A 24,475-nucleotide genomic window follows, 5' to 3' on the forward strand; every position below is an offset into this window, starting at 1 on the left:
TAAACCTGCTTTACAAATTATCTTTTGGTAAATTGATCTTCCACTGAAAAACCTAGGTAAATTCATGCATCCTTGGAAGCTTCTTGGACACTGAAATTGTCCAGTCACCAGATATTTTATTTTTTGAGATTATTTCAAGAGAAGTTAATCTGACACTCTTCTGTTTAAGCTATAGACCCTTAGTTCACCAGCACAGACCATGGTAGAAGCTGGCAAATGGTTCATCAGCATTGACAGGGAATTGACTGTGTTCAGAAATGCATTCTCCAAGGGAAAAATAGAAAAAAACACAAAAAACATAAATGTTATTTCGTAGTTTCTCTGCCTGGAATTTTCTTCTTCCACATTATTATTGCCACTCACTGTTTGTGTTAATAAATGAATGTTGTGATGGCTGTTGAGGGGACAGGGGTATATTTAGTCTTATAAAGCTGCTTCTTCCTTTTTTTTTTCATATTGAAATACCAGTACTATCTATTATAAAATGCACAGAATAATTGAAGAGGCACTGAGGTCTAGTGAAAAGACAAGTCTTGGAGTCTTACAGGACTGGGTTGAAATCCCAATTTAGCCACTTACTGTGTGGCTTGGTTTCATTATTTAGACTAGCTTACCCCAGCTCCTTCTGTTGGGAAATTGAAGTAATAATGCTTATCTTGCCAAGCTGTTGTGAGAATTATGAATAACATACCACATGTAACATACCTAAAGTGGATGCCTGACATGTAATAGGAACTCAATAAGTGGTAGCAATTATTATTATCATTAATTATTACGGTTGTCAACCATATTTGTTCATAAGAAATCTGCCTTTTCATGAAGTGTTTCTCCAAAGATGGGGTACTCTCTGATCTTCTTTATTAAAATAAAGCTCAGTCTAGGTGCTCTAATTTAGCATGAGCTTCACCAAGCAGAGCAGTGTCCAAAGGCTTCTCTGAACCTTGATCTCATAAAACATACATGAAGCATTCAGAAAAACTTGATCATTATCTTTAAATTAAGTAAATCACTGGTTTTTTTCTTTTAATTTAGTTAATTCAGCTTTTTTATGCTTTCACCTTTTTCCTTTCTTTGGAGGTAAAATGGCTTACATATCACAAGGTAGCTTCAAAGCACTTCCGGTTCCTGTTCTGTTGCTTATCTAGAAGCTTCTGTGCAGAGTATTATATTCTACAGTAAAGGCTGACAAGCTTTCAGCTAAGGACCAGATAATAAGTGCTTTAGTCCTTTTAAGTCATATAATCTCTGTCATGACTACTCAACCCTGCTGTTGTAGCATGAAAGCAGCCATAGACAACACATTAATGAATGGACATGGCTGTGTTCCAATAAAACTTTACAAAAACAGGCTTCTAGGTGAATTTGGCTCACAGGCCATAGTTTCCCAACCCTTGCTCCATAGCATGCTGACTTAGCAATGAACCCTGTCACTATGGCTCAGAAGATTTATGTAGTACATCTAGCAAAGGACTTGAACACAGGTGAGGCCGCCTGAAACTGATATTTAGCGAATGCTTCTCAGACCGTAGAGCTGTGTACTATGTTTGGAATGCCTTTTTTCATGGGATTCTCTACTAGAGCTATTCCACCCATAGTGTGGCTGGCTGTCTTCCTGTCTTGTTCACAACAGAGTATCTGCCACTCACAGACCTCACATTCCTGCTCCAAATGCCTTACTGCCTTTCTTATTACTGTTGAATTGGATTTCGTTGTTGTTCCTTCATCCTCCCCTTTCTAAATTTCTATTTTCTTCTTTCTTTAGCTCCCCTTCCCTTCTGTTTCTCCTGTGCAATTTCGTGTTCTTCTAAGCAGCTCGAATTGTATACCTTTTGCCTATCCTCCTAATAGTGAATGAAGCCATCACATAGTACCTTGATGTAAGCCCCAAGACTTAGTCACTCCTCAGTCATTTTTTGTGACTTCTTGCTGCACAAAGATTCTGTGTTTGTTGACAGATTTTCTTCTTTGCCTTAATTTGCCTTACCTTCATTTACTTATCTAATAGGTATTTTGGGGCCACCCAAAATATATACCAGGTGCTGTGCTCAGCAGTGGGAATGCAAAGATGAGCGTAATAGACATTGTTCCTCATGAAGTTTAGCAAACAGAACATACATTAAGTAAAGAATTACATAAATAATTAGTTGTGGTTGTGATAGGTGGTAGAAAGTTAAAATATAATTTGCAATGACAGAATCTAATGGGACACCTAGTCTTGAGAGGTCAGAGAAGCCTTCCCTGAGGAAATGATTGTACGCATATAATAAGCCTTGAATAAATATTTATTAAATTAATGCAGAAATGCAACTATATTTAAGGTGAAACCTGAAGGATTGGGAAGAGTTAACCAGGTAAAGTTTAGGCAACAAAAGTGAGAGGGGAGTCCAGACAGAGAAAGCAACATGTGTGAAAGGCTCTGAGCTTGGTTCTTTCAGTGAAGCAACAGATGCATGAGAAGAGGGGGGAAAAATTGATTCTCAGAATGAAGTGCTGGAGGTAGCCAGGGTCATGCTAGGAAAGACCAGGAGACTATGTTTAAAGATCTAGACTTTGTCCTAAAAATCATGGGAATCCATTGATGGTAACATGATGAGTTCCTGCTTCCACATGGTTCCAATATTTGAAGTTGTCAGAAGGCCATGCTCTAGAAACTTTCTAGAATCTACCTCCTGAGAAATAAACCTGAGCCTTTTTTTTTTTTCATCTTCCACATTTGAAACAGGTATAAAATTCCTTTGTCCACACTGCAGCTTTCAAATTTCCACTTGTTAACAGTTCATGTCCCTGTAATAGTGGTATCCATTTGGTGAGTGTAAAGCATCTTGTTGAGAAGTTAATAAACAATATTTGTGGAATCAGAGACTGTCACATTTCAAAAGTATCAGAGATCATTTAGTCAAGACTATAAGGGGCCCCTCCAGAGTATCACTGATAAATAAGTATAGTTGCCTTCTGCTGGAACTCTGCTAATAACTTAAAGTTCACTGCTATCAACATTATTCATTGTGGGTTTTGGGGGGTTTTGGGGGTTTGCTTTGCTTTAGCACTCTGGCTTTTCACAAGTTCTTCCTTCTATGAGTAAAAATGTCTTCCCTGTTACTTTTTGTTCCCTGCCCTTAGTTCTTGTTATGTTTCTTAGAATTGCATAGAATACGCTGAATTCACCTTTTTAAAAGTGGTTAAGAGGAGAATCTTTACTTAAATACCAAGGTGCTCTGATGAAACCTGAGATCAGATTATGAATTTTAAAGTGGTACTATATAAAGAATCCATTAGGATAAACACGGTAGAATGAGACAGTGATTTATCTTCTGTGACATAATAACTAATAAACAGCATAAAATTAACTGTACTCAGAACTAGAACCTTGTTTCTTTCCTTTGGTCAACAAATGGAGCACCTAATATTTGAATAATATCTTATTACATATGCCAGAGAATAAATAAAAGAATAAGAGTATTAGGGTTATAAGATCTTGCTCTTAGAGCTTATGATTTCTTTTGAGAGAAAAGATTTGTATGGTTATATAAATGCAATAGGAGAGCACATGCCAAGTGAGCAGTCTACTAAAAGACAGCAATAGAAATTCCAAACATGAGATCATGGTGGGCTGGGATGGAGCAAATCTTCTAAGAAGTATCTGATTCACTGAGTTTCTCCTTAGAAGGGGGTGGACAAGACCTTGCTCCCATTTATCCTCCTTTTCCTACCTCCTTTTTACCCTCTACCCTGACTTGTACCAGTTCATTGGCCTGGGTATGCCTTCAAATGGTGTTTATTGAATTGAATTACTTTATCTCCCATACTGTGTTTGTGATGTTTAAGATGTTCCATTCCATAATTAGCCCTTTTTTTCATTCTACTTCTCTGCTTTCTGAATTTTTTTCAATGAATACATATTTTTTATTTTAACTAGAACACACACACACGAAGATGTTCATACCTATTGTGGGAAAACAAAGTCCAGCCTTTTGAAGATACATGTGAAAAATAAGAAAAAATTTTTTTTACTCTCTTGAAGTGGGTTCTGTTAGGAGCTTTTCCGGTGTACTTTAAGATGACCAGCAGCTTCTTCTGAATGGCTATCCTGAGCGACCTTAAAGATTAAAATAAGTGGATTATGTGGCATGACGATAATAACGAGCTATTGATTTAGTGGCAAAGCTTTGCTCATAGTTCCTTACTTCTCCATCTGCCTGATGCCTTTCAAGAACTGCTTTATCGTGTTTCTTTTCTTTCAGCGGAACGGAAGCCCCCTCTTTTCAACATGAATGCAATGAGTGCCTTATATCACATTGCCCAGAACGACTCCCCCACATTACAATCTAAGGAATGGTAAGACTGAGCTGTTGCTTTAAATTTCTAAGAGAAATCACCATATGTATTTGGCACTTTCATTAAATTACACTTTAAATATCTGACCTAGAAAGCATTTCATTCCTTCATTGTATGTTGTGATAACTGACACTGATGCTTTATAAGCCTGAACTTTCTACACACACACACACACACACACACACACACACACACACACACACACACTATATTTCTACCCTCACTATGGCTTCTACTGTGTTCTTAATGTGTGTATGAATTGAAATTCTACCAGGTACATGCCCTGCTACCTTCCTAACCAGTCTAGTCTCTTAAGTCATGATGGTTTTGTATCGATCACCTCAGTCTTATCACTTCCCAGCAAGGATAAATTACCCTCTCTGATGTCATTATTTTTCTAGTTGTCATTTTTTTTTCTTTACTACATGTATATTTAAATGTGTTGAGACAGAACAAATATTATCTATTCAGAAGATACATTGTTCCTTGCTGAAAATTATGACATTTTGCTAACTATTGGGGTCACAGAGTTATAGAAAAAGTGCAGTGTCAAAGAAGAGTAGACAAAATGGAATTTTCAAGAGAGAAATTGTTTTCATCCAGAAAGCATATTCCTAGGTTCTCTGTCCCTTATGCTTCAAGTTTTACTACCTGGTTATAGGTTGTGGGTGATGGAAGAGTTACCAACTGGTCATGAAGAATATAGGCTTAAGACTTATGAGAGTTGTTATCTTTGGAGAGAAAAATGTATATAAAACCGTTGTATATAAATATAGTATTTTTCATTCTATGATATAACAATTTGACCTTGCTTTTATAATAAGGTATGTATATATGTTGACTAACTTGAAACTGTCCACATTCATTATCCAAAAGAATTAATTTTAGATACCTTAAACTTGAAAATGGTTCGGTTCTCCTGACATTCCAAAGTATTTTAATAAAAATCTCCTAAAATATAAAAATTTCCCTTGGATGAAAATTATTTAAAGTGATCAGTATGTTCTACAGACCCTGATTTTATTTTCTTTCAATGTATTTGCACACACAGGACAGACTCCTTTAGGACATTTGTTGATTACTGCTTGCAGAAAATGCCTCAGGAAAGGCCAACATCAGTGGAACTATTACGGGTAATTTTTCAAGTTTATATTTGAGGAGGGGGATTTAAAGTCATGTTGTAGTGGAATATAGTAAATCATAGTAAATCGTATAGTATACTAAATAGTATAGTATACTATAGTATACACATAGTATAGTAAATCGTGGCAGCTCATCATGACAAACTGAATTAGAACATACTGCCTTGTCATTTATCCAGAGATAGTAGCTAGGCATAGAAGTAGCAAGATATGTGCTATATGTTCCCTGCAGAAAGTTTTTCCCCCATCTTTTCCCCTTTTCTTTTTTCTCCCCCTTCTTTTTGCCTTGTGACAAAGAATATTTCTCCTTGCGTTGGTCATCATTGTGATGTTCCTGTGACTGATATCTGCATGAACTTTAATGCAATGTTTTCAGGACAGAGACTCGGTGGTTCAAATACCAACTCTGGGATTTCAGTTAGGTTGTTGTCAAATCATCAGGCAATGAAGATATGTGATAAACATATAAAACAGACATTTGCATAGCATTGCATCACACACGTTAACTGCATTCATCTGATTTAAACATAGCATTTTTGGGCTTCCCTGGTGGCGCAGTGGTTGAGAGTCCGCCTGCTGATGCAGGGGACACGGGTTCGTGCCCCGGTCTGGGAAGATCCCACATGCCACGGAGCGGCTGGGCCCATAAGCCATGGCCACTGAGCCTGTGTGTCCGGAGCTTGTGCTCCACCACGAGAGAGGCCACAACAGTGAGGCCCGTGTACAGCAAAAAAAACAAAACAAAACAAAACATAGCATTTTTGAGCATCTCTTTTCATGTAACATTTTATTATAGGCTTTATATACATAGGCAATATGTTCCATTAATATCAGTGAAGTATGTGGGAGTCTTTTACAATATAAGTTTCTTTTATTGGCCACAGAATAGTCCAGGTTATTTTAATCTTTTCTGTGTGTTTTTCAGCACTTTTTTGTTTGTTTCTTTGTTTGTTTTAAGAAAAACTCAGGATTGTATTGCCTAAATTTGTGAAGGTTAAAAATGTCAGCTGCCTTTATAATTGCACCTTGGCTAAGTCACAGATTCTTGGTTTACATTTTCTTTTTCTCAGAACTCTTATTCTGTTATTTTCTGGCTTTGAGTGTTCCTGAAGAAGTAGGTCTGAAGCTTACTAGTTTTTCTACCCAGAAGTAAGTTTTTTCTTCTTGTGAGTAACAGGCCACAACAATATGGTGACAGAAGCAACAAGGCAATGGACTCTACCTTATTCTCTTTTGGTGTAGAGCCATCACATGTTCTAGATGTGGACTACAGACAACAGAACACCAGAAACACAGATAATATGTTTATTACTTTGAAGTAGACAAAGATTTAAAAAGCAGGACACAAACAGCACTGCCCTAAAGAGAAAAAGATTATAAATTTGGGCTATAAATTAAGGAGAAAAAAAAAAACCTCAAAGAAGAGATACTACAAGCATTCAAAGATGATATTTTAGGGCAACAGACAACAAAAGCATATAAAAAACAAATGGGCAGAGGTAAAGAAAGAAACGAAAGAGAAAATTTTAAATATAGATTAAGGGACTTCCCTGGTGGTCCAGTGGTTAAGACTTTGCGTTCCCAGTGCAGGGTGTCCAGGTTTGATCCCTGGTCAGGGAACTAGATCTTGCATGCCGCATCTAAGAGCCTGCATGCCACACTGAAAGATCCCACACATGGCAATGAAGATCCCACATGAGATCCCGCATGCCACAACAAAGACCCAGCACTGCCAAATAAGTATATTTTTAAATAAATAAATATAGATTAAAATCATACCATAAGCACCGAACTAATATAATAAACCGACCCCTTTAGGGTGTTTCCAATGGTAGATAGTCTTAGGGAAATAAAATTAAATGCAAAAGAAAATTTTCAAAAGATGATTATAGAGAGCTTGACACATGTGGAAGACAGAGGAGATATATATTCCAACCTATTATTCCTAAAGAAGAAAGCAAAACACATGGAACAGAAGATATTTAAAGACATGCCTGAAGAAAACTTTTTTGGAAATAAATGTTTGGATCGTTATTTGATGTGATGTGCTCTTTATTTGGTGGGCCAAATCAAGTGAGCCTACCATTTAGTCAACAATGTTTACTGATGGTCTGTTGTGTGCCAAGCACTGTTCTAAGCACTGAAAATCATACAGTGATACAAAGAAAAAGATAGTTCCTTCCCTCCTGGAACTTATATTCTAATGAAAGAGTAAGAAAACAAACATGATTGGATATAATGTCAGAAAAATAAAGCAAGGACTGGGATAAAGAGTAGAACTTTACAAAGTTCTAAGGAAAAGAAAATGTAAACCAAGGATTTGTGACGCAGCTAAGGTGCTCTTCAATTTATAAAGGCAGCTGACATTTTCAAGCCTTTTCTTCTCTTAAAAGCTTCTTCTTAATTACTCAGTAGCAAAATCCAGCCAATCTATTGATGAAACAAAGAGCAAGAGAGAAAGAGAAAGGGACAGAGGGAAGAAGGAAGAAAGAGTGAATTAGGAACTGGGGAAACTTGTAAAAGGACTGGTGGTGAACATTAAATTTAAGTTTGCTCTCGGATATTTATTTATTTATTTATTACTTATTTATTTACTATTTATTTATTTAGCATCGTAAAGAGACTACATTCTTCATTTTGGATAGACAATACACATTTTAGAAGATAAAAAAAATAGTGGAACTGGGCCTCCCTGGTGGCGCAGTGGTTGAGAGTCCGCCTGCCGATGCAGGGGACACGGGTTCGTGCCCCGATCCCGGAGGATCCCACATGCCGCGGAGCGGCTGGGCCCGCGAGCCATGGCCGCGGGGCCTGTGTGTCCGGAGCCTGTGCTCCGCAACGGGAGAGGCCACAGCAGTGAGAGGCCCGCGTACAGCAAAAAAAAAAAAAAAAAAAAAAAATAGTGGAAGGGAGAGAATGAAAAGTAAATATTCCCCTTCCAGGCCCTTCTCTAGAGTTAGCAAGTGGTGTCACTAATTTTGTACATGTCCTTCTAGAGATATTCTACGTATATGGAAGTAAATATTCTTTTTTATTTTTGCAGCAGTGTTAGCAAACTATAAACGCTGGATTTTTTTTAACTTTATAGTGTGTTTTGAGTATTGTTCCATATTACTACATGAAGAACTATCTCATCCTCTCTAATGGCTCCATTATATACTCAAATGGACTATAGTTTTTATAACCAACTCATTTATGGTGTTTGCAGTCTTTTGCTATGACAAACTGTGCTGGAATGAATTAGAAGTGGAATTGCTAATCAAAGGGAATGTGAATTTTAAATTTAAATAAATATTGCCAATTTTCCACCAAAGAGGATGTCCCAATTTATGGTCCATTAACAAAATATGAGTACCAAAACTTTTTCAGCTTCTAGTCAGATCAGTGAAAAACTTTTCTCACTGTCATTTTAGTTTGTGTTTCTCATTGTGAATTAGACTGAGTATCTTTAATATGTTGACAAGCCACTTCTGTTTCCTTTTCTATGAACCCTCTACGATCTTTGCCCATTTGTCTGTTGGGCTGTTGAGTTTTTTCCCTTATTAATTTGTAGTAGACCTTGCAAATATTTTCTTCTTATTTCTCTTTTGATATTCTTTATTCTGGGCTTTTTTGGAGAGGTCATGCAGAAATTTGTTATAAGGAATTCAACTTTTTTTTTTCTCCAGTTGGCTATCTTGCTGTTCCCAAATACTTTTAAATAATCCATCTTCTCGTCACATTTTCTTCGTGATGTTAAACTGTCACCTTCACATAGGATTAATTTAAATAGAGAACTACAGTAAAAATCATTGCTGTGGTCAAAAAGCAGAATGTAAAACTTATAAACATTGACAGTGTAAAAATTGAAAATGTAAAAATAGTAACGTAACTAGAAAAAAGTAGGGGTAAGAAAGGAATGTAAATGTACTGATTTTCCTGCTTTTCAGGGTAGATGGTCAATAAATTCTTAAATTGAAAATCTTTTTCTTCCCTTAACTTTAGAGGACACTTTAGGAACTGGTAACTCTTGGTGAAGAAATTATAACTAACGTTAAGCAATTATTTTACTTCAGATGCTTCTAATTCTATTAAACTCAAATACACCTAAATTTAATAGATTATTCTTTAAATTACCATGCGTAATAAGTTTCTCATGTAAAATTATTTCTGGGTATCCATCATTCTGAGAGAGTAAGAGAGAGAGAGGGAGGGAGAGTGTCTAAAATGTTATTTCATGACTTAATATTTATTTTTGGATGGTGGAATTTTGAGTGATAGACTTTCTTTTATGCATTTCCCTATTACTTAAATGTTCAAAGTAAACATATTTCCAAGAACAAAGAAAGCATTCTTTGAAAATGATCTGAGAACCTTTTAACTGTATGGGTTTAGAGAACAGTGAGGAGATGGGATTGCAGGCAGAGAGAACGAGAGCGAAGACATGCAGGTGTGAAATGCACGGCAGGAGGCAAGAATGATTTAGATGTATGCGTGGGAAGGAGGAGAAGGAGTGACTAGATTGGAACCTGGAAATTCAAGCAGGAAACCCCTGTAAAGGGTCAGACTTTACGATGGAGGCAGTGAGATGTGTTTAAGACGTTGAGCATATCAGTTTTAAAATACTTAAACAAGTAAGGGTTTAATTACCTCACGCAACAAGAAGTCCAGGACATTGGGAAAGCAGTCCAGTGATGTAAGCAGCTCAACAGCTCCTCCTATCTCCCTACTTTACCATCCTTAGTATGTGGCTTTTGTCTTCTTGGTCACAAAATGACTCCCCATCTCCAGGACTCAGTTTTTTTTTTTTTTTTTTTTTGCTGTACGCAGGCCTCTCACTGTTGTGGCCTCTCCCGTTGCAGAGCACAGGCTCTGGACGCGCAGGCTCAGCGGCCATGGCTCACAGGCCCAGCCGCTCCGCGGCATGTGGGATCTTCCCGGACCGGGGCACGAACCCGTGTCCCCTGCATCGGCAGGCGGACTCTCAACCACTGCGCCACCAGGGAAGCCCAGGACTCAGTTTTATTCCTGGCGAGAGAAGGGCAGGGCAAAGAGCAGAACAAACGCCTTCTTTTCTTGTGTCTTGCTTTTTATTCTGGAAAACAAAGCCTTCCTCTGGGGCTTCTGCCTATATCTCATTGGCCAGAACTATTGGTCATGCTATTAACTGCACAGAAGGGTGGAGTCCAACTCTTTTACTTTCTACTGCTTACAAGAAAGGAAGGTGAGGAAAAGAGGTTGGAATGGAGGATAAATGGGCCACAGTGTCGTCACAACAAATGATATGGTCAAATAAGTGGTAGAACACCAGAAAACAAACCCCCAGATAAACAAACCTGGGTTGCAGCTCTAGCTCTTCCACTGTTTAGCTGTGTAAATCACTTAACCTCTCTGGGTCTAAATTTCCTCACCTTGGAAATAAAAGGATTTCTAAGAGCTACTCCTGCTCTAAAATTCAGTATCCTAGGTTATAGCTTGAAGTTTACTAAAAACTGATTTGCTCTTATCTAATTGCAAGCACTAGAGTAGCAAAATAATTTACTTTCTCCCTTTCGTTCTCCTCTTGAAATATGCAGGCTACACTTCCTTCTGGGAATGGTGTTTCATTTTCAGAAAGGACTCTTTGCATAGGAAGAGATATTTTATAAAAACGGGAGCAAAAGCCACAATTCCCCAGACAGCAAAGTCAGGGTGAAGAACCACAAGACATACAGATTTTTTTCTCACAGTGGTCCTGCTCCTCTTTTATATCTGTTTAACTTATAAAGAAATTAAATCTATTCCATCATCTCAGGCTACCACATTACATCTCATTTTCCCAATATCTTCAAATTATAATTTCACATAAGTCAATTTTCCACATAACTGAAACTTTTCCTTTAAAAAACAAAATTCCCTCCTACTTTTGATCATTTTCTGTGGTAATCTTGTCAAAATATATGATGTGCTTCTCTGCCTTCTTGAAGAAAGCGTAATGAATATAATTTCACTTCTTGATGGCTCAGAAACAATAGCATTTCATGAAGTCTTGTAGTATAAAAGGACTGTATGAAGAGCATTTGCCCCTTTGCAAACTAGCCCACAAACCTTGGTTCATTCTTATTTGGTTGGTTGGTTGGTGTGTTAATCATGGAATTTCCCTCTCTCTACTGTCAGGCAGTCAGAGAACTTTCAAAGGACTGCTCTTCCGCAACAAGTAACTCTCTAACAGTTCTCAGTCCTTTATTCTCCCACTTTTGTTCCCTCTTTCTAAACTGCTGTAGACTGAGAAACCAGGAAACCAGAATATATGTTAGAGATCGTTGATAATATTGAAAGTGAAGCCCGTTTATACCAAGAAAAACTTAAGGACTTTGGGGCGGATATTTTTACTTCTCAGAGACCCTTTTCCCTTATTTCTGGTTATACAGCTCTGTAAAGAGAAGATAAAGTTGCCAGAATTCTGACTTCTGGATATATGGAATAGCTGCCATATTTTCAAGCATACACTATATATGACCACAGAAATAGAAAACAAAATATACACAAGTCTGTTTTTAAAAGGGTAGCATAGGGTGGGGAAGAGGATTGAAGCAGATTATAACAAGAATATTCTATACTCTGCATTCTTTTGCTTATTATGTAGTTTCGGATTTGAAAGTCACAAGCTCTCAGCTACTATTTAAAGTTCTAGTCATTGTTACTACTTGTATGGTAAAGTAAACATCAAGAATTCTTGAGTAAATTCTAGGGCAAGTCCACAAAATGGGGCTTGAGGAAGAAGAGAAAAGCATAGTTATCGCTCTATGAGATTTATAAAGATGACAGGCTACATGAAATGAAAATCGTATCTTGTTATTTCTTCAAAATCCACAGAGCTGTTTTATGTCTATTTACTTTTATATCTAAATCTAGCACCTAAAAATATGTCTCCTCATTATCAGTTTCTGTTTTTTCTCCTCCCTCAATTAGCATGACTTTGTTCGACGAGACCGGCCACTACGTGTCCTAATTGACCTCATACAGAGGACAAAAGATGCTGTTCGTGAGCTAGATAACCTACAGTACCGGAAAATGAAAAAAATCCTTTTCCAGGAGACACGAAATGGACCCTTGAATGAGTCGCAGGAAGATGAAGAAGTAGGTTGAGTTTATTTTAGCAGGCACTTATAGAATGCCTACTGTGTGAAAATGTTCTGGACCGGCGCGCTATGAAAAACACTTTGGGGAATAACAATGTAATTGATGTTCTGTGCCTTAAGAGACATGCAGAGTTGCAGAAGAGACATTCATAAAATAACTCTTATATAAGGCAAAATATGAAAAATGCTGTAGAGGGAGAGCACACGGCAGGGGTCCATAGTGGGGAGAGAAAAAGTCATCAGCTGGTGGGGATTAGTGAAGAGGTGGGCCGTTTCTGACAGGCAGGCCTAGGGCATTTTAGACTCAGGGAAGTGCGATGCTTTAGGAAGATTATCCTGGCATCAGAGTGTAAGATGGATTTGAATAGGTAACATTCTGGATAATAATCCATGCAAGAGGCAGTAAGGGTAGTGTCTATGGGAATCAGGGGGAAAGGAACACTTAAGAAACACTGTAGAGGTAGATTTGATAATACAGTGCTTCTCATTGACAGTGACAGTTGAGGAGGAATTTACGGTGACTGAGCATTTGAGCCTAGGTGACTAGAGTATGTCAATACCAAGAACGGAGAAAAAGAACCGAGGAGAAAGAGGAAGTTAAGCATGCTTTCAGTTTGATGCCTACTGAGTCTTAAGTTTCTGGCATCATATGCTACTGACACAGTGTACAGATGGAGGTTTCAAAGTAAGATGACTTTCTGGTTTCTCATTCAAATAACTTAAGAAGGATTGGTCAAAGGGAAGGGTAGTGACAACTGGGACACCTGAACGGAGATGTCTAGCATTTGGTTGGGAAATACAGATCCAGAACATAAGAAAGAGGTCTGGGTAAAGGATAGTTGGATGAGGGTCAAGGACATTAAAACGATGATGAATCAAGGAGCTGAATGTAGAATGAGACGAGGGTCCATGCCACATAAGAAGAGGGAGACCTGGTTGATAAAGGCATCACAGATGTTATGAGCGTACACAGCTTCAAGGAGGGAGCAGCCAATACCATCAGATGCCACAGAGCAGTCAAGTTAAATAAGGACCAAAAACAGTGCTAACTGGGTTTTACAAGTAGGGCCTTCTTGATGACCTTAGTAAAAGCAGTTTTACAGGAATAGTTAGGATAAATAGTAGATTACTGTGGGTTGTAGAATAAATGGGAAGTGAGAAGGCAGAGATAGCGAAAGTTGGTTATTTTAAGATTCGTAAATTTGGCCAAGAAGGAAAAGTGACAAAGGGCAGTAGGTAGAAAGGTACATACATATAGGGCAGCCCTCTTCATATTTATATGCAGAAGGAAAGGAGCCAGGACAGAGGCATTGGAGATAGAGGAAAGAGATTCAGTTAAAGAAGTAGGATCTCAGGAAGTGCATAACAGTAAGAGCATTAGTGCAGGGATTAGCCTTGAACAAAAGAAAGGACTCCTCTTCCTCTAAAAATAGATTAAAAAATAGGAAAAGAATGAAGAATGAATTTTAGTTTAGCTTTTTAATATAAAAGAAAATAAAATTATTTTATCAATAATTATAAAAATGAAGTTAAGAAAGCTGAATTGGAATATAAAGTCTCTTGATTGCATATATACAAATGAGCCCTTTTAATTGGGAAAATAAATCTATTAAAAATATAATGTATTATCTATCATTTTAAATTACCCAAATTACCTTTGTCAATGATTCCTTATATTACCATAGCTAAATAACAATTCATTAAAGTTATGTATGTACAGCATGGTTCTTTGAAAATAGGGGTTTTTTGGAGCTAAGTTTCTTTAATTATATTATTTAATCTTGTATCGAAAGATATCCCACTGTGATGGATAAATTATATGTTCTGATTATTTTATCACTTCTCAAATAGTAGTCTTTGGACGAGTAGTGATGAATACCAGTATTACTTGACAGATATATTTAATAAGATTACAGAGGTAAGCATGATAGAATTGCCTGAGGGAGGCAGAATTTAATTACCTGTCCAGGACAGTAGAATTAATATCCCTGCTTAGATATGAAGTTACTCAGTAATGACTTGCAAAGGACCATATTGTTTGTCAAATCTCTGAAAGCTCTCTTCACTCGCTTTGAGTTTCAAGTGATGACTGCCATGTTTGTAGATATCCTAGAGGTCCCCGGTTCAGTAGCCTGCGGTCTTTCCCTAGCACCCTGATGTTCCTGAAGGTCTCTCAGAAACCTGGCCTCGTTCTGATTACCGAATAGCAATACAGTAATATTATAGTCGCATATGACAGAGGAAAGCCCTGGCATAGCAGCATTTGGAGCCTTATGACCCATGTCCAGAATAGCCCCTGCAGAAGGCATAGAAGTGAATTGAAGGTGTCAGAAAATGGTAGGGGAGTAGTGGAGCCACTACATTAAAAGTAGAAAAGCAACTTGGCACTGCAAAATTGAGTGTACTTAATAGCTTAGTCAATGGATTGGTACTTTATCTCCAGTCGTTTTTTTTTTAACCCGAGTGCCCCATTTTTATAGGACAGCGAACATGGAACCAGCCTGAGCAGGGAATTGGACAGCCTGGGCAGCAACCATTCCATCCCAAGCATGTCTGTGAGCACAGGCAGCCAGAGCAGCAGTGTGAACAGCATGCAGGAGGTCATGGATGATAGCAGCTCGGAACTTGTGATGATGCATGATGATGAAAGCCCAGTAAATTCCAGTTCCTCTGTTGTGCACAGGAAGGTAAGTTTCATGGTCCCCTTCACAGCACTAGGCTTTGCCAATCATAATGAAGCCAGCTCAGGTCACTTAGCATCCAGATATTTTAGTTCCCCTTTTACAACTGAAATGTGGAACTCAACCTAGCATATGATAGTTCTTTAATGGTAAAAAGATAATGTAGGACTAGGCAAGCTGTATCTGTGCCAATTTCTTTTATTTATTTATTTATTTATTTATTTATTTATTTATTTATTGGCTGCGTTGGGTCTTCGTTGCTGTGCATAGGGTTTCTCTAGTTGCAGCGAGTGGGGCTACTATTTGTTGCAGTGCACAGGCTTCTCATTGTGGTAGCTTCTCTTTGTTGCACAGCATGGGCTCTACTCACACTGGCTCAGTAGTTGTGGCTCACCAGCTCTAGAGCGCAGGCTCAGTACTTGTGGCACATGGGCTTAGTTGCTCCATGGCATGTGGGATCTTCCCCAACCAGGGCTCGAACCCATGTCCCCTGCACTGGCAGGTGGAGTTTTAACCACTGCGCCACAAGGGAAGTCCCTGTGTACTTATTTTAATAAGTATCAGTGATCACGGTCTAATTCCAGTAGGTGAGCAAGTTTAAGAATTTTTTTTCACTTAGACGTCTATTAAGTGTGCATTTTTCTTGAGAGAAAAAGGAAATTGAACAGGTAAGGATGAAAGGCATGAGAAAATATTTTGGTGCCCAGTCATGAATAGTGGAGGAATTACATTTATTTTCTGAACTGATTAACTTATTCATTTATTCAACAAACATTGGTGGGGACCTTTATTATCTGCTAGGAACTATGGTAGGCCCTGTGGATACAGACAAAACAGACATGATGCCTTCATGGAGCTTATTATCTGTGAGGGAGAGTAAGCAAATAATCACACAAGTAACTTTATTACATTCTGGGTAAAAGGAGGACTTAATCTAGCAGGGAGTAGGGGCAAGTCTCCCCAATAAAGTGACATTTAAGCTAAAACTTCAGAAACAAATAGAAGTTAGCTACCTTGGGGTGAAAGATTGGGGTGAGTCAGGAAGCAGCATGTACAAAGGCCCTGTGACAAAAGGAACTTTGTATGTTCAAGGAAGAAGGGAAGGATCTGAGAGATTAGAGTTTGGTGAACTACGTAGAAAGTGAATTGAGACCAGAGAGACAGCAAGGACCCAGATTATTAGAAAACCGTAAAAGCATTTTGAGGAAAGGAGTGATGGCATGCAGATGCGGAAATCTGCTAAGAGTTCAGCATTGTCAGCTGTCCTTCTTTGAACTTGGGCAAGTGGTCATGTATTTGAAAGGTTGAAAAGAAGGTTTTGCTGGGGTCTCTTTTTGGAAGGAGCTATCATGGATGCTGATAGAGATCGACTTTTTCCTTTCCGTTACCTCTGGGGCTCCGTGGGGATAGAGAGCAAAAGAAGAGGAATTCTGTTGGATCTTTTTACTCCAGGACCTCTCAAATGAGCACCCAAAATTAGAAGAGAGACTCTACTGGCATAATCAACAAGAAAAAAGGCGCTGGTCTTGAACTCATTGGGGGTTTTAATTTTAATTTTTACATGCCAGTATAGAGCTTTCTTGTAATAATATGGGCCTTTCAATACTTTTTTCTCCTTGGTGTAATCAGTTAAGAAAGCCAGATGTTAATTTATAGTCTGAAATATCAACTGAGTAAAAGGGCAACCCACAGAATGGGAGAAAATATTTGCAAATCATCTATCTTATAAAGGATTAATATCCAGCATATATAGAGAACTCCTAAAACTCAACAACAGTGAAAAAACAACCTGAATCAAAAATGAGCAAAGGACTTGAATCAACATTTCTCCAAAGAAGATATAAAAATGGCCAGTAAACACATGAAAAGATGCTCAACATCATTAATTATTAGGGAATTCTAATCAAAACTACAATGAGATACCACCTCACACACATTAAGATGGCAACTATTAAAAAAAACCCAGCATATAACAAGCATTGGTGAGGATGTGGAGAGATTGGAACCCTGGTACACTATTGGTGGAAATGTAAAAGGGTACAGCCACTGTGGAAAATGGTATGGTGGTTCCTCAAAAAATTAAAAATAGAATTACCATATGATCCAGCAATTCCATTTCTCAGTATATATCCTAAAGCATTGAAAGCAGGGTCTCAAAGAGATTTTCGTACACTCATGTTCATAGCAACATGTTTCACAACAGCAAAGAGGTGGAAGCAATGTAAATGTCCATTGACAGATGAATGAATAAACAATATGTGGTATATATGTACAATGGAGTATTATTCAACCTTTAAAAGGAAGGAAATTCTGCCATATGCTACAATGTGGATGAACTGTGAAGACATTATGCTAAGTGAAATAAATGTGCCAGTCACAAAGAGACAAATACTGTATGGCTCTTAGGGTAGTCAGAATCATAGACAGAAAGTATAATGATGGTTACTAGGGATTGGGGGAGGGGATAAATGGGGAATTGTTATTTAATGGGTACAGAGCTTCAGTTTTACAAGGAGAAAAGAGTTATGGGAATGGATGATGGTGACAGTTATACAACATTATAAGTGTATTAGCACTGAACTGTACACTTGAAAATAATTCAGATGGTAACTTTATGTGTATTTTACCACAATGAAAAAAGGAAAAAATTATAAGCAGGCTAGAAGAATAGAATATATTGTATATAAAAACAATATTAAATAATCATATCTCTTCATGAAACCCATTTAGTCCTATACCGGAGCTTAAAATTATATTATCTTTAAACACAATAGAAGTCAATTATTCGGAAGTTTCATTATTTGTTGGTTTACTTGAATTCCTAAAAGTTTTCCACTTGGGAACATAAATAAAGTAGGATCTTAAACTCTCAATAGAAAGTTTTATATAGTAGACTCTAGGAATGAGGAAACTAGTTTAAAGTTCTGTCTGCCACTGTTAGTTTTATTTTACTTTAGACAAGTCACAAACCTCTCCGGGCCTAGTTTTCTCCATCTGTAAAATAAGGAGTTGTTCTGTATGATTTCCAAGGTTGCTTCCAGCTCTGAAATTCTGTGCTCAGGAGCAAGCTTCATCCATGCCTCACTCAGGACAAGGTGTGCTTTTACCTCCTACATTATGTATTTGGATTCCACTTAAGATTTCACTTGAAAAGGCTTTTTTTTCCCCTAAAAGCCAGTGCCCGGATCAGTCCCTTCTCCATGTAGATGGGATGGTAGCTACACTGTATTACGTATAGGTATGGGTAACGTGTTGCCTATGGGATTCTCCAGGAAGCAGAACGGAGATGGTTTGGCACAGCAGGATCTTGTTTTGTTTTAATTAGGAAGTCCCTTTGGGGTCAACACCTGTGGGAGGGAAGAGAAAGAAGCAGCACTGGGCAGAGGGCAAAGTTGAACCGAGATGCAGTCCAATGGCAGCCTCAACCAACCCCTCCAGGGAACTTTGGAGCTAAAATGGCCCTTCAGAGTTGTCCAAACTGGGCCAGAGTGGCCAGGGCTAGATCAGTCATTGCATATGCAGAACCTGGGAAGGGTGCAAACTTGGACAAGGCTGAAGGCTGCTCTCTCTGCAGCCCGTAGGAGAACTGACAGCCAAAGACGATTGCCGACAACAACTCCTTCCTTTAAAGGGGGATCTGGGCGGTGCATTTCTGGGTCTATTGTAATTTGTGACCACAAAGATTAGGAAAAAAAGCAATCAGTACTGTTTTATGAAACATTTTCCAGTTTTGTATTTCTAGAATCTTAGAAAAGCCTGTACATCACTAAATTATCATTTTATAAACAACGTTCTACCCATTTTCTCATTATCCTATTTTATTTTCTTTTTAATACTTGTCACTATCTAAAATTATATTATGTACTAATTTATCTATTATTTCATGAGCAGAGTATAAATTTCATCATGGCTAAAACTATAGTTACCTTGTCCTGCACTATATCTCAACACCTAAAACAGTGCCTGGCACAGCATAGGCTATGAAATGAATAAGTAAATAACTATGGAATGAATGAGGAACAGACAAAAAGTACACAGTGAATGAACTAAATACCAGATACTAAACACCATCCTGTTTTGGTTCACTGAACATAATGGATTAAAAGGGTTAAATAATATTAAATACCTTTATGGTTTGAAAGACTAAAATAAATAGTTTTTCTCCAATAATAGTACTCTAGACAATAAGAACATGCTTAATAAATATTAAAATATAAGAATAAGAGTGGAGAATTTTTTCCCCCACCCTTGACTGTTACAATCAAGACTGCAGACATATCCTAAATTAGTCGAATCATATATATGACCAGATGACCATTTTATATAGGAAGTAAACTTACTTTTAAAGGCCATGTGTAACTGGTAAGGGCATGGTTTGCAATTAACTGTTCTGCATCCAGAATAAAGATGCCCTGATTTTAAGAGGACAGTTCTATCACAGATCAAGTCCAAAAAATATGAAGTGGGACACTGAAAATTTTCCTTTAACATCAGGATTTCGGGTTACTTCTCTACAATCTTTGCCTCTACTCTGGTCTTTCCCAGGCCCTGAAGGGATCCTAATCTAACCTTCCCTTTGAGCAAGAATGATTTGATAAGTCTAAAGGTATATTCTGACAACATAAACTTTAGGCACTTATTTCTTTTCCTCTTACTGGTGTTGCCGCACTGCTTTTTCCAATAACAAGAATATCACCTCATCTCTAGACTGTTAGCTTCTCGAGGACATCTCTCTTCACGTACCACCTAGATGGGTGTCTGTCACACAGTAAGCACTCAATAAATGTTTTGTGAACGAAAATGAAGATGAACTTTTATAGGACACAACCCTACACCTCAGTCCTTGATGACTCACAAATGAGTCCAGGGCAAACTCTTAATCCAGATTAGTTTTTTTTGTTGTAGCCTAGGCTGCCTCTGAGCCTCCACCCTACACCTTAAAACCATTGGGTGTACAGCAGTAGCAAACAGATTTTAATATCACCCTAAGCAACAAAGTCTATTTTTTTAAATTTGTCAGTTAAAAGGTATCTTTTATTTTGTTTAAGTCTAAAATCAATTACTGTTGCTTGCTGCTGCCTTCTATTAATATAGATCACGAGACTTTAATATATTAAAACTCTTTGTTTATTAATCAATTTGTTGTTTCTAGTATGCCTAATGAACTCTAGTCACCATGGCCCTCTTTTAGAGATTATTTTTGAAAAATCATTCTCTTCTAACTCCTAAAGCTTTACTTGACCTTTCCTATTAGTCAATGTTAGTGGGTTTTTTTCTTCCCCCTTCTTTAAAAAAAGAACAGCTTTCACCATTTTCGTGGGAGGAAAAAAAGAGAAATGTCCTTGAGGGGATAGGATGTTCTAGTTTAATTTTCACTTGCTTCAGTGGCCTTTCCTGTTATTTTTGCTGAAGAGAGAGGCAGGTTCTTTGACTCTTCAACTCACGTTTGGCAGAGTAAAAGTAAATTAACATATGAAGGCAATGTTTCTTAAACGGAGCAGTCATACAAAACACCTCTCTATAGTAACATCTTTATCCTCTGCTTTCTGCTAGCCATTTTCTCTCCCCAGTAGCTGTCCTTCCAGGTGAAGATATCCTTTTCCATCTTCTCGCCTTCCTCTGGCCCCAGCTTTTGATAGCTGTACCTGCTTAGGCAATCATTTAATCATTTTGAACAAAATGAAAGAGATGGTGGGTTTGCTGATCCCTTCTCCACAGCGTGAAAAGTATGGGAATCTATAAAAAGATGTCTCGTCACCAGAAAAAAAGCCATTTTTAGGTCCGCTTCCCCCCACCCCGGTCCCGCCCTGCCATGTAAAGGTGTGCTTGTGTGTGTGTCACTGTTTTGCGACTTCCTTAGAGTACAGAGTGGCAGGTTTTTATGAAATACAAATTTGAATTCAGTTAAATAATAACAAAGAAAGTGTCATTTTTTTCAGAATCTCCTCAGACCTATATTCTTGAGCTTATTTATTCAGCAAACATTTTTTGAATGCCCACAAAGTATCAAGCACTATGCTAGGTGCCGGGAAAACAGATTTTTCAAACCACATTTACTCTGCCTTCAAAAAGCTCACAGTCTCATGCACAGGCGAGTATAAGTATGATGAGGAGTGTGATAAAGGTATATGCAAAGCATAACAGAATCCAGTAGAGTGATTTCCAAGGTTAATTTCAAGTTAACCTAGAAACTCTGAACAAGTGACCACACCATGAATCCTCATTTCGGAAGCATAAATAGTCAGACATTTAGGGAAAAACTTCTAAATAAAAGTAAAGCCCTTTGTCCAGGGAATAATAGTAAAGTTTTTAATCTGAAGACATTTTACTTTTTATAAAGAAAGGACATTATAAATTTACCAGGTTAACACAGACTTACTTAAAACTGGTCCCCAATTCATATTGGTATTTCAAAGAGCTATTTTGTTCGTTCCTGGATGAGAATGTTTTAAGGATAAATTATAAACAAGTCATATATTTTGTCTTGTTAAGGTAGAACATGATATTTGTTCTTAAACTTGTGAAATCATTCTTCAACATCAAAGAAGATGTTGGTCCTCTCATCAACATTTGTAAATCATATGCAGCGGTGCTTAACTGCGTAAAATAGCAAATTCACCCTTTCCAGTATTGATCTTAAAATGTGTTCAGGTCGGAAACTCTGGGAGGCAAGTATAGTCATTTTCAAAGGGGCTGCTACTCGAAGGGGTGGTGAAACCAACAGACCACATACCCAGTAAAGCTGATAGTTTAATTTGTTCTTACTTGCTTCTCAAGTCACATTGCCCTCATTTTAAAATTGCTTCACTATTTAAGTTGTCTGCAGAGTTTTGAACTTGTTTTCAGCAATGGTGTTGAATATTTTAAAATTTATTTCCCTATGTACTTGGATATCCACTGTTAGACTAAAATATTGCCTCATCCTGTGGTCTCTTGTATAATATTTGGAGACTTAGTGTTGGTGATCTCTGTTATGAAGCTAGTACAAAAACTAAGTATTCTTTTATAAATTTTTTTTAAATTTTAAGGAGATGCAAGGGATTATACTTTTAGCGTTAGCATTATTTACTATATTTAAAGTAGATTAAAATTTTTGACCTCTTCTCTCAGACTAACTTCTAAAATAGCATTATTTTTTAAATATACCTTAGTGGGTTATTTAATTAGCTACATGTCGACTAAAATCACTATGGTCTCAAGTTTTAATTTTTCCAGTGTATTCCAATACCCTTGAGTTTAAAAACTTAGCAAATATGATGTGACTTTTAATTTGATAAGGAGGATCCTAACCTACAAGTGTTAATTTTTATCTGAGAGAAAACAACTAATATTAAAGTTACACATATTTGCATATGAATGTGTTTTGTTTTATTCTGTTATGTGAATAGTGTGGATTCCACAGGTTAGCTTTGTAAATCAAGTTATCAAAATTTGAAATTTAGCTGCTGCCACAGCATTGAAGGGCTCCCTCTCAGTAAGTACACTTAATGTTAGCTAAGTAATACTCACCAAAACTCTGACCTGTCAAACCACAGGCCTCTACCTAGCCTATCTCTTCTGATTGCTAGCATTTAGAAGCATCTTGCTTTTCTGGGATTATAATATTAAGTAAGAGCAATTTTGGAGTTAATGTAATTTATTAATAAATATCCAGCAATATGAATGGTAGTAGATCCCAGTGCCTTCCTCTCTAGAACCTTAAACCTAGATGTATAAATCCCACACCTAATCTCTCTTTGCCTGCTGAAATAAAAATTTAGATTTCCCAGGAAATAACGTAGAAAATTCTAAATTGACCTATCAAGCATTTTTTTATAAATTGCAAAAATATGGGTTGAGATGCATTTTTAATCTATAGCACTATCTAATAGAACTTTATGCAGTGATAGAAATTATCTGTATCTGCACTGTTCACTGTGGTAGCCATAGTTAGTGGCTAGCTTGAAACACAGCTGGTGTGACTTAGAAACTGAATTTTACATTTTATTTAATTAAAATATCCATGTGGCTAAAGGGTATCTTATTGGACAGCACAGCAGTAGAATATCCCTTGAATTTGATATATATGCCTTCAATGGCATTAAAGGTCCCTTCATTATTTGAAAACAAAATAGACCACAATACAGTAAATTAAAAAAAAAAATCTCTAAATATAGACGCAATGGTAAATACCTTCCCAACATTCTGAAGTATTCTGATTTTATAAAAGGGAAAAGAAAATCAACCCAATGATGAATTTAATCATGGGTCTTCTCTTTTACATAGAAACCTGGATGTAAAATTTAATTTTCCTCAAGGAGTTTATGTGTTTTGACTTTTCAGCATTTTACACTGTATAATAAAATTTTGTATTTTTTAAAACTCTTTAATTTTGTTTACTGATGAAGAAAAGAGCCATTATAAAAAATTTCAAATAGTCATGGACAAAATGCAAAATTGACTTCTCACAATGGTTTCTCCTCAAACCCTAGGGCAGTAAGAGAATTAATTTCTCCTTCCCCGTGCTGAACATGTACTATTTGAAAATCCCCCATGGTTGTACATGTTTCTGAGCTATTAATTATTATAGTATCTTTTTTTCTGAAAGGTTAGTGCTACTTACTGACTGGCCTCTCCATCTTTTATCGAGCAAAGCATTGCGCTTTGAAAGCATTTACCCCTTTAAAAGTCATTTCAGTTGCATTTAAGAAACATCCATTATTATCTTTCCAAGGAATGTTATTTTTCACTGGGCGTTACAATAAGATTAATCATCTTTGCCTGTCAAGAAGCCCAGACCTGATTAAATCAGTCAAGGACATTAAATTTCAGCTTTACTCACTCTGGTGACCATACCGACACTGAGTTGAGGAAGAATTTGTGAAAGTATCATTTTGTTAAAATTGTATGCCTGTCTCTTTAAATCTAAAAAAAAAAATCCTTTCAGAAGCTGTAGAGAGAAGGTGCTAGAACTGTGTACGATCATGACTGGAAAGCAGGATCCCTCAGTGACTGCCGAATCTTCCCAGCACAAGATAGAGAGGCAGCCCAGCACAAGCCTACACTGGTTCTAGGCAGAACGATGATCCTACCGAACAGATCTCAAATAAAATTAAATTGAGAAAGCAGATCTTTCAAGGGAATGAGGCGGAGGCTCGCTTTTATGTTAAAAGCCACCAGCATCCTCCTTGCTAGACATGGACATGACATTTTTAAAGGAATTATTTGGTTACAGCGT

General features: G+C 37.3%; 1 protein-coding gene across 2 annotated transcripts in view; it reads left to right on the forward strand.

Moving 5' to 3' along the window:
- TAOK3 (TAO kinase 3) overlaps positions 1–24,475 on the forward strand; it is a 191,260-nt gene that overhangs the window by 132,583 nt on the left and 34,202 nt on the right. For both annotated transcript variants that reach the window (XM_060118610.1, XM_060118609.1), the window contains 4 exons: positions 4,242–4,335; positions 5,387–5,468; positions 12,408–12,575; positions 15,058–15,264. In XM_060118610.1, coding sequence (XP_059974593.1) covers positions 4,242–4,335; positions 5,387–5,468; positions 12,408–12,575; positions 15,058–15,264 — 551 coding nt within the window. The remainder of the gene's footprint in view (positions 1–4,241; positions 4,336–5,386; positions 5,469–12,407; positions 12,576–15,057; positions 15,265–24,475) is intronic.

The sequence above is a fragment of the Mesoplodon densirostris genome, chromosome 15 (genome assembly GCF_025265405.1).
Source record: "Mesoplodon densirostris isolate mMesDen1 chromosome 15, mMesDen1 primary haplotype, whole genome shotgun sequence".
Lineage (NCBI taxonomy): Eukaryota > Metazoa > Chordata > Mammalia > Artiodactyla > Ziphiidae > Mesoplodon > Mesoplodon densirostris.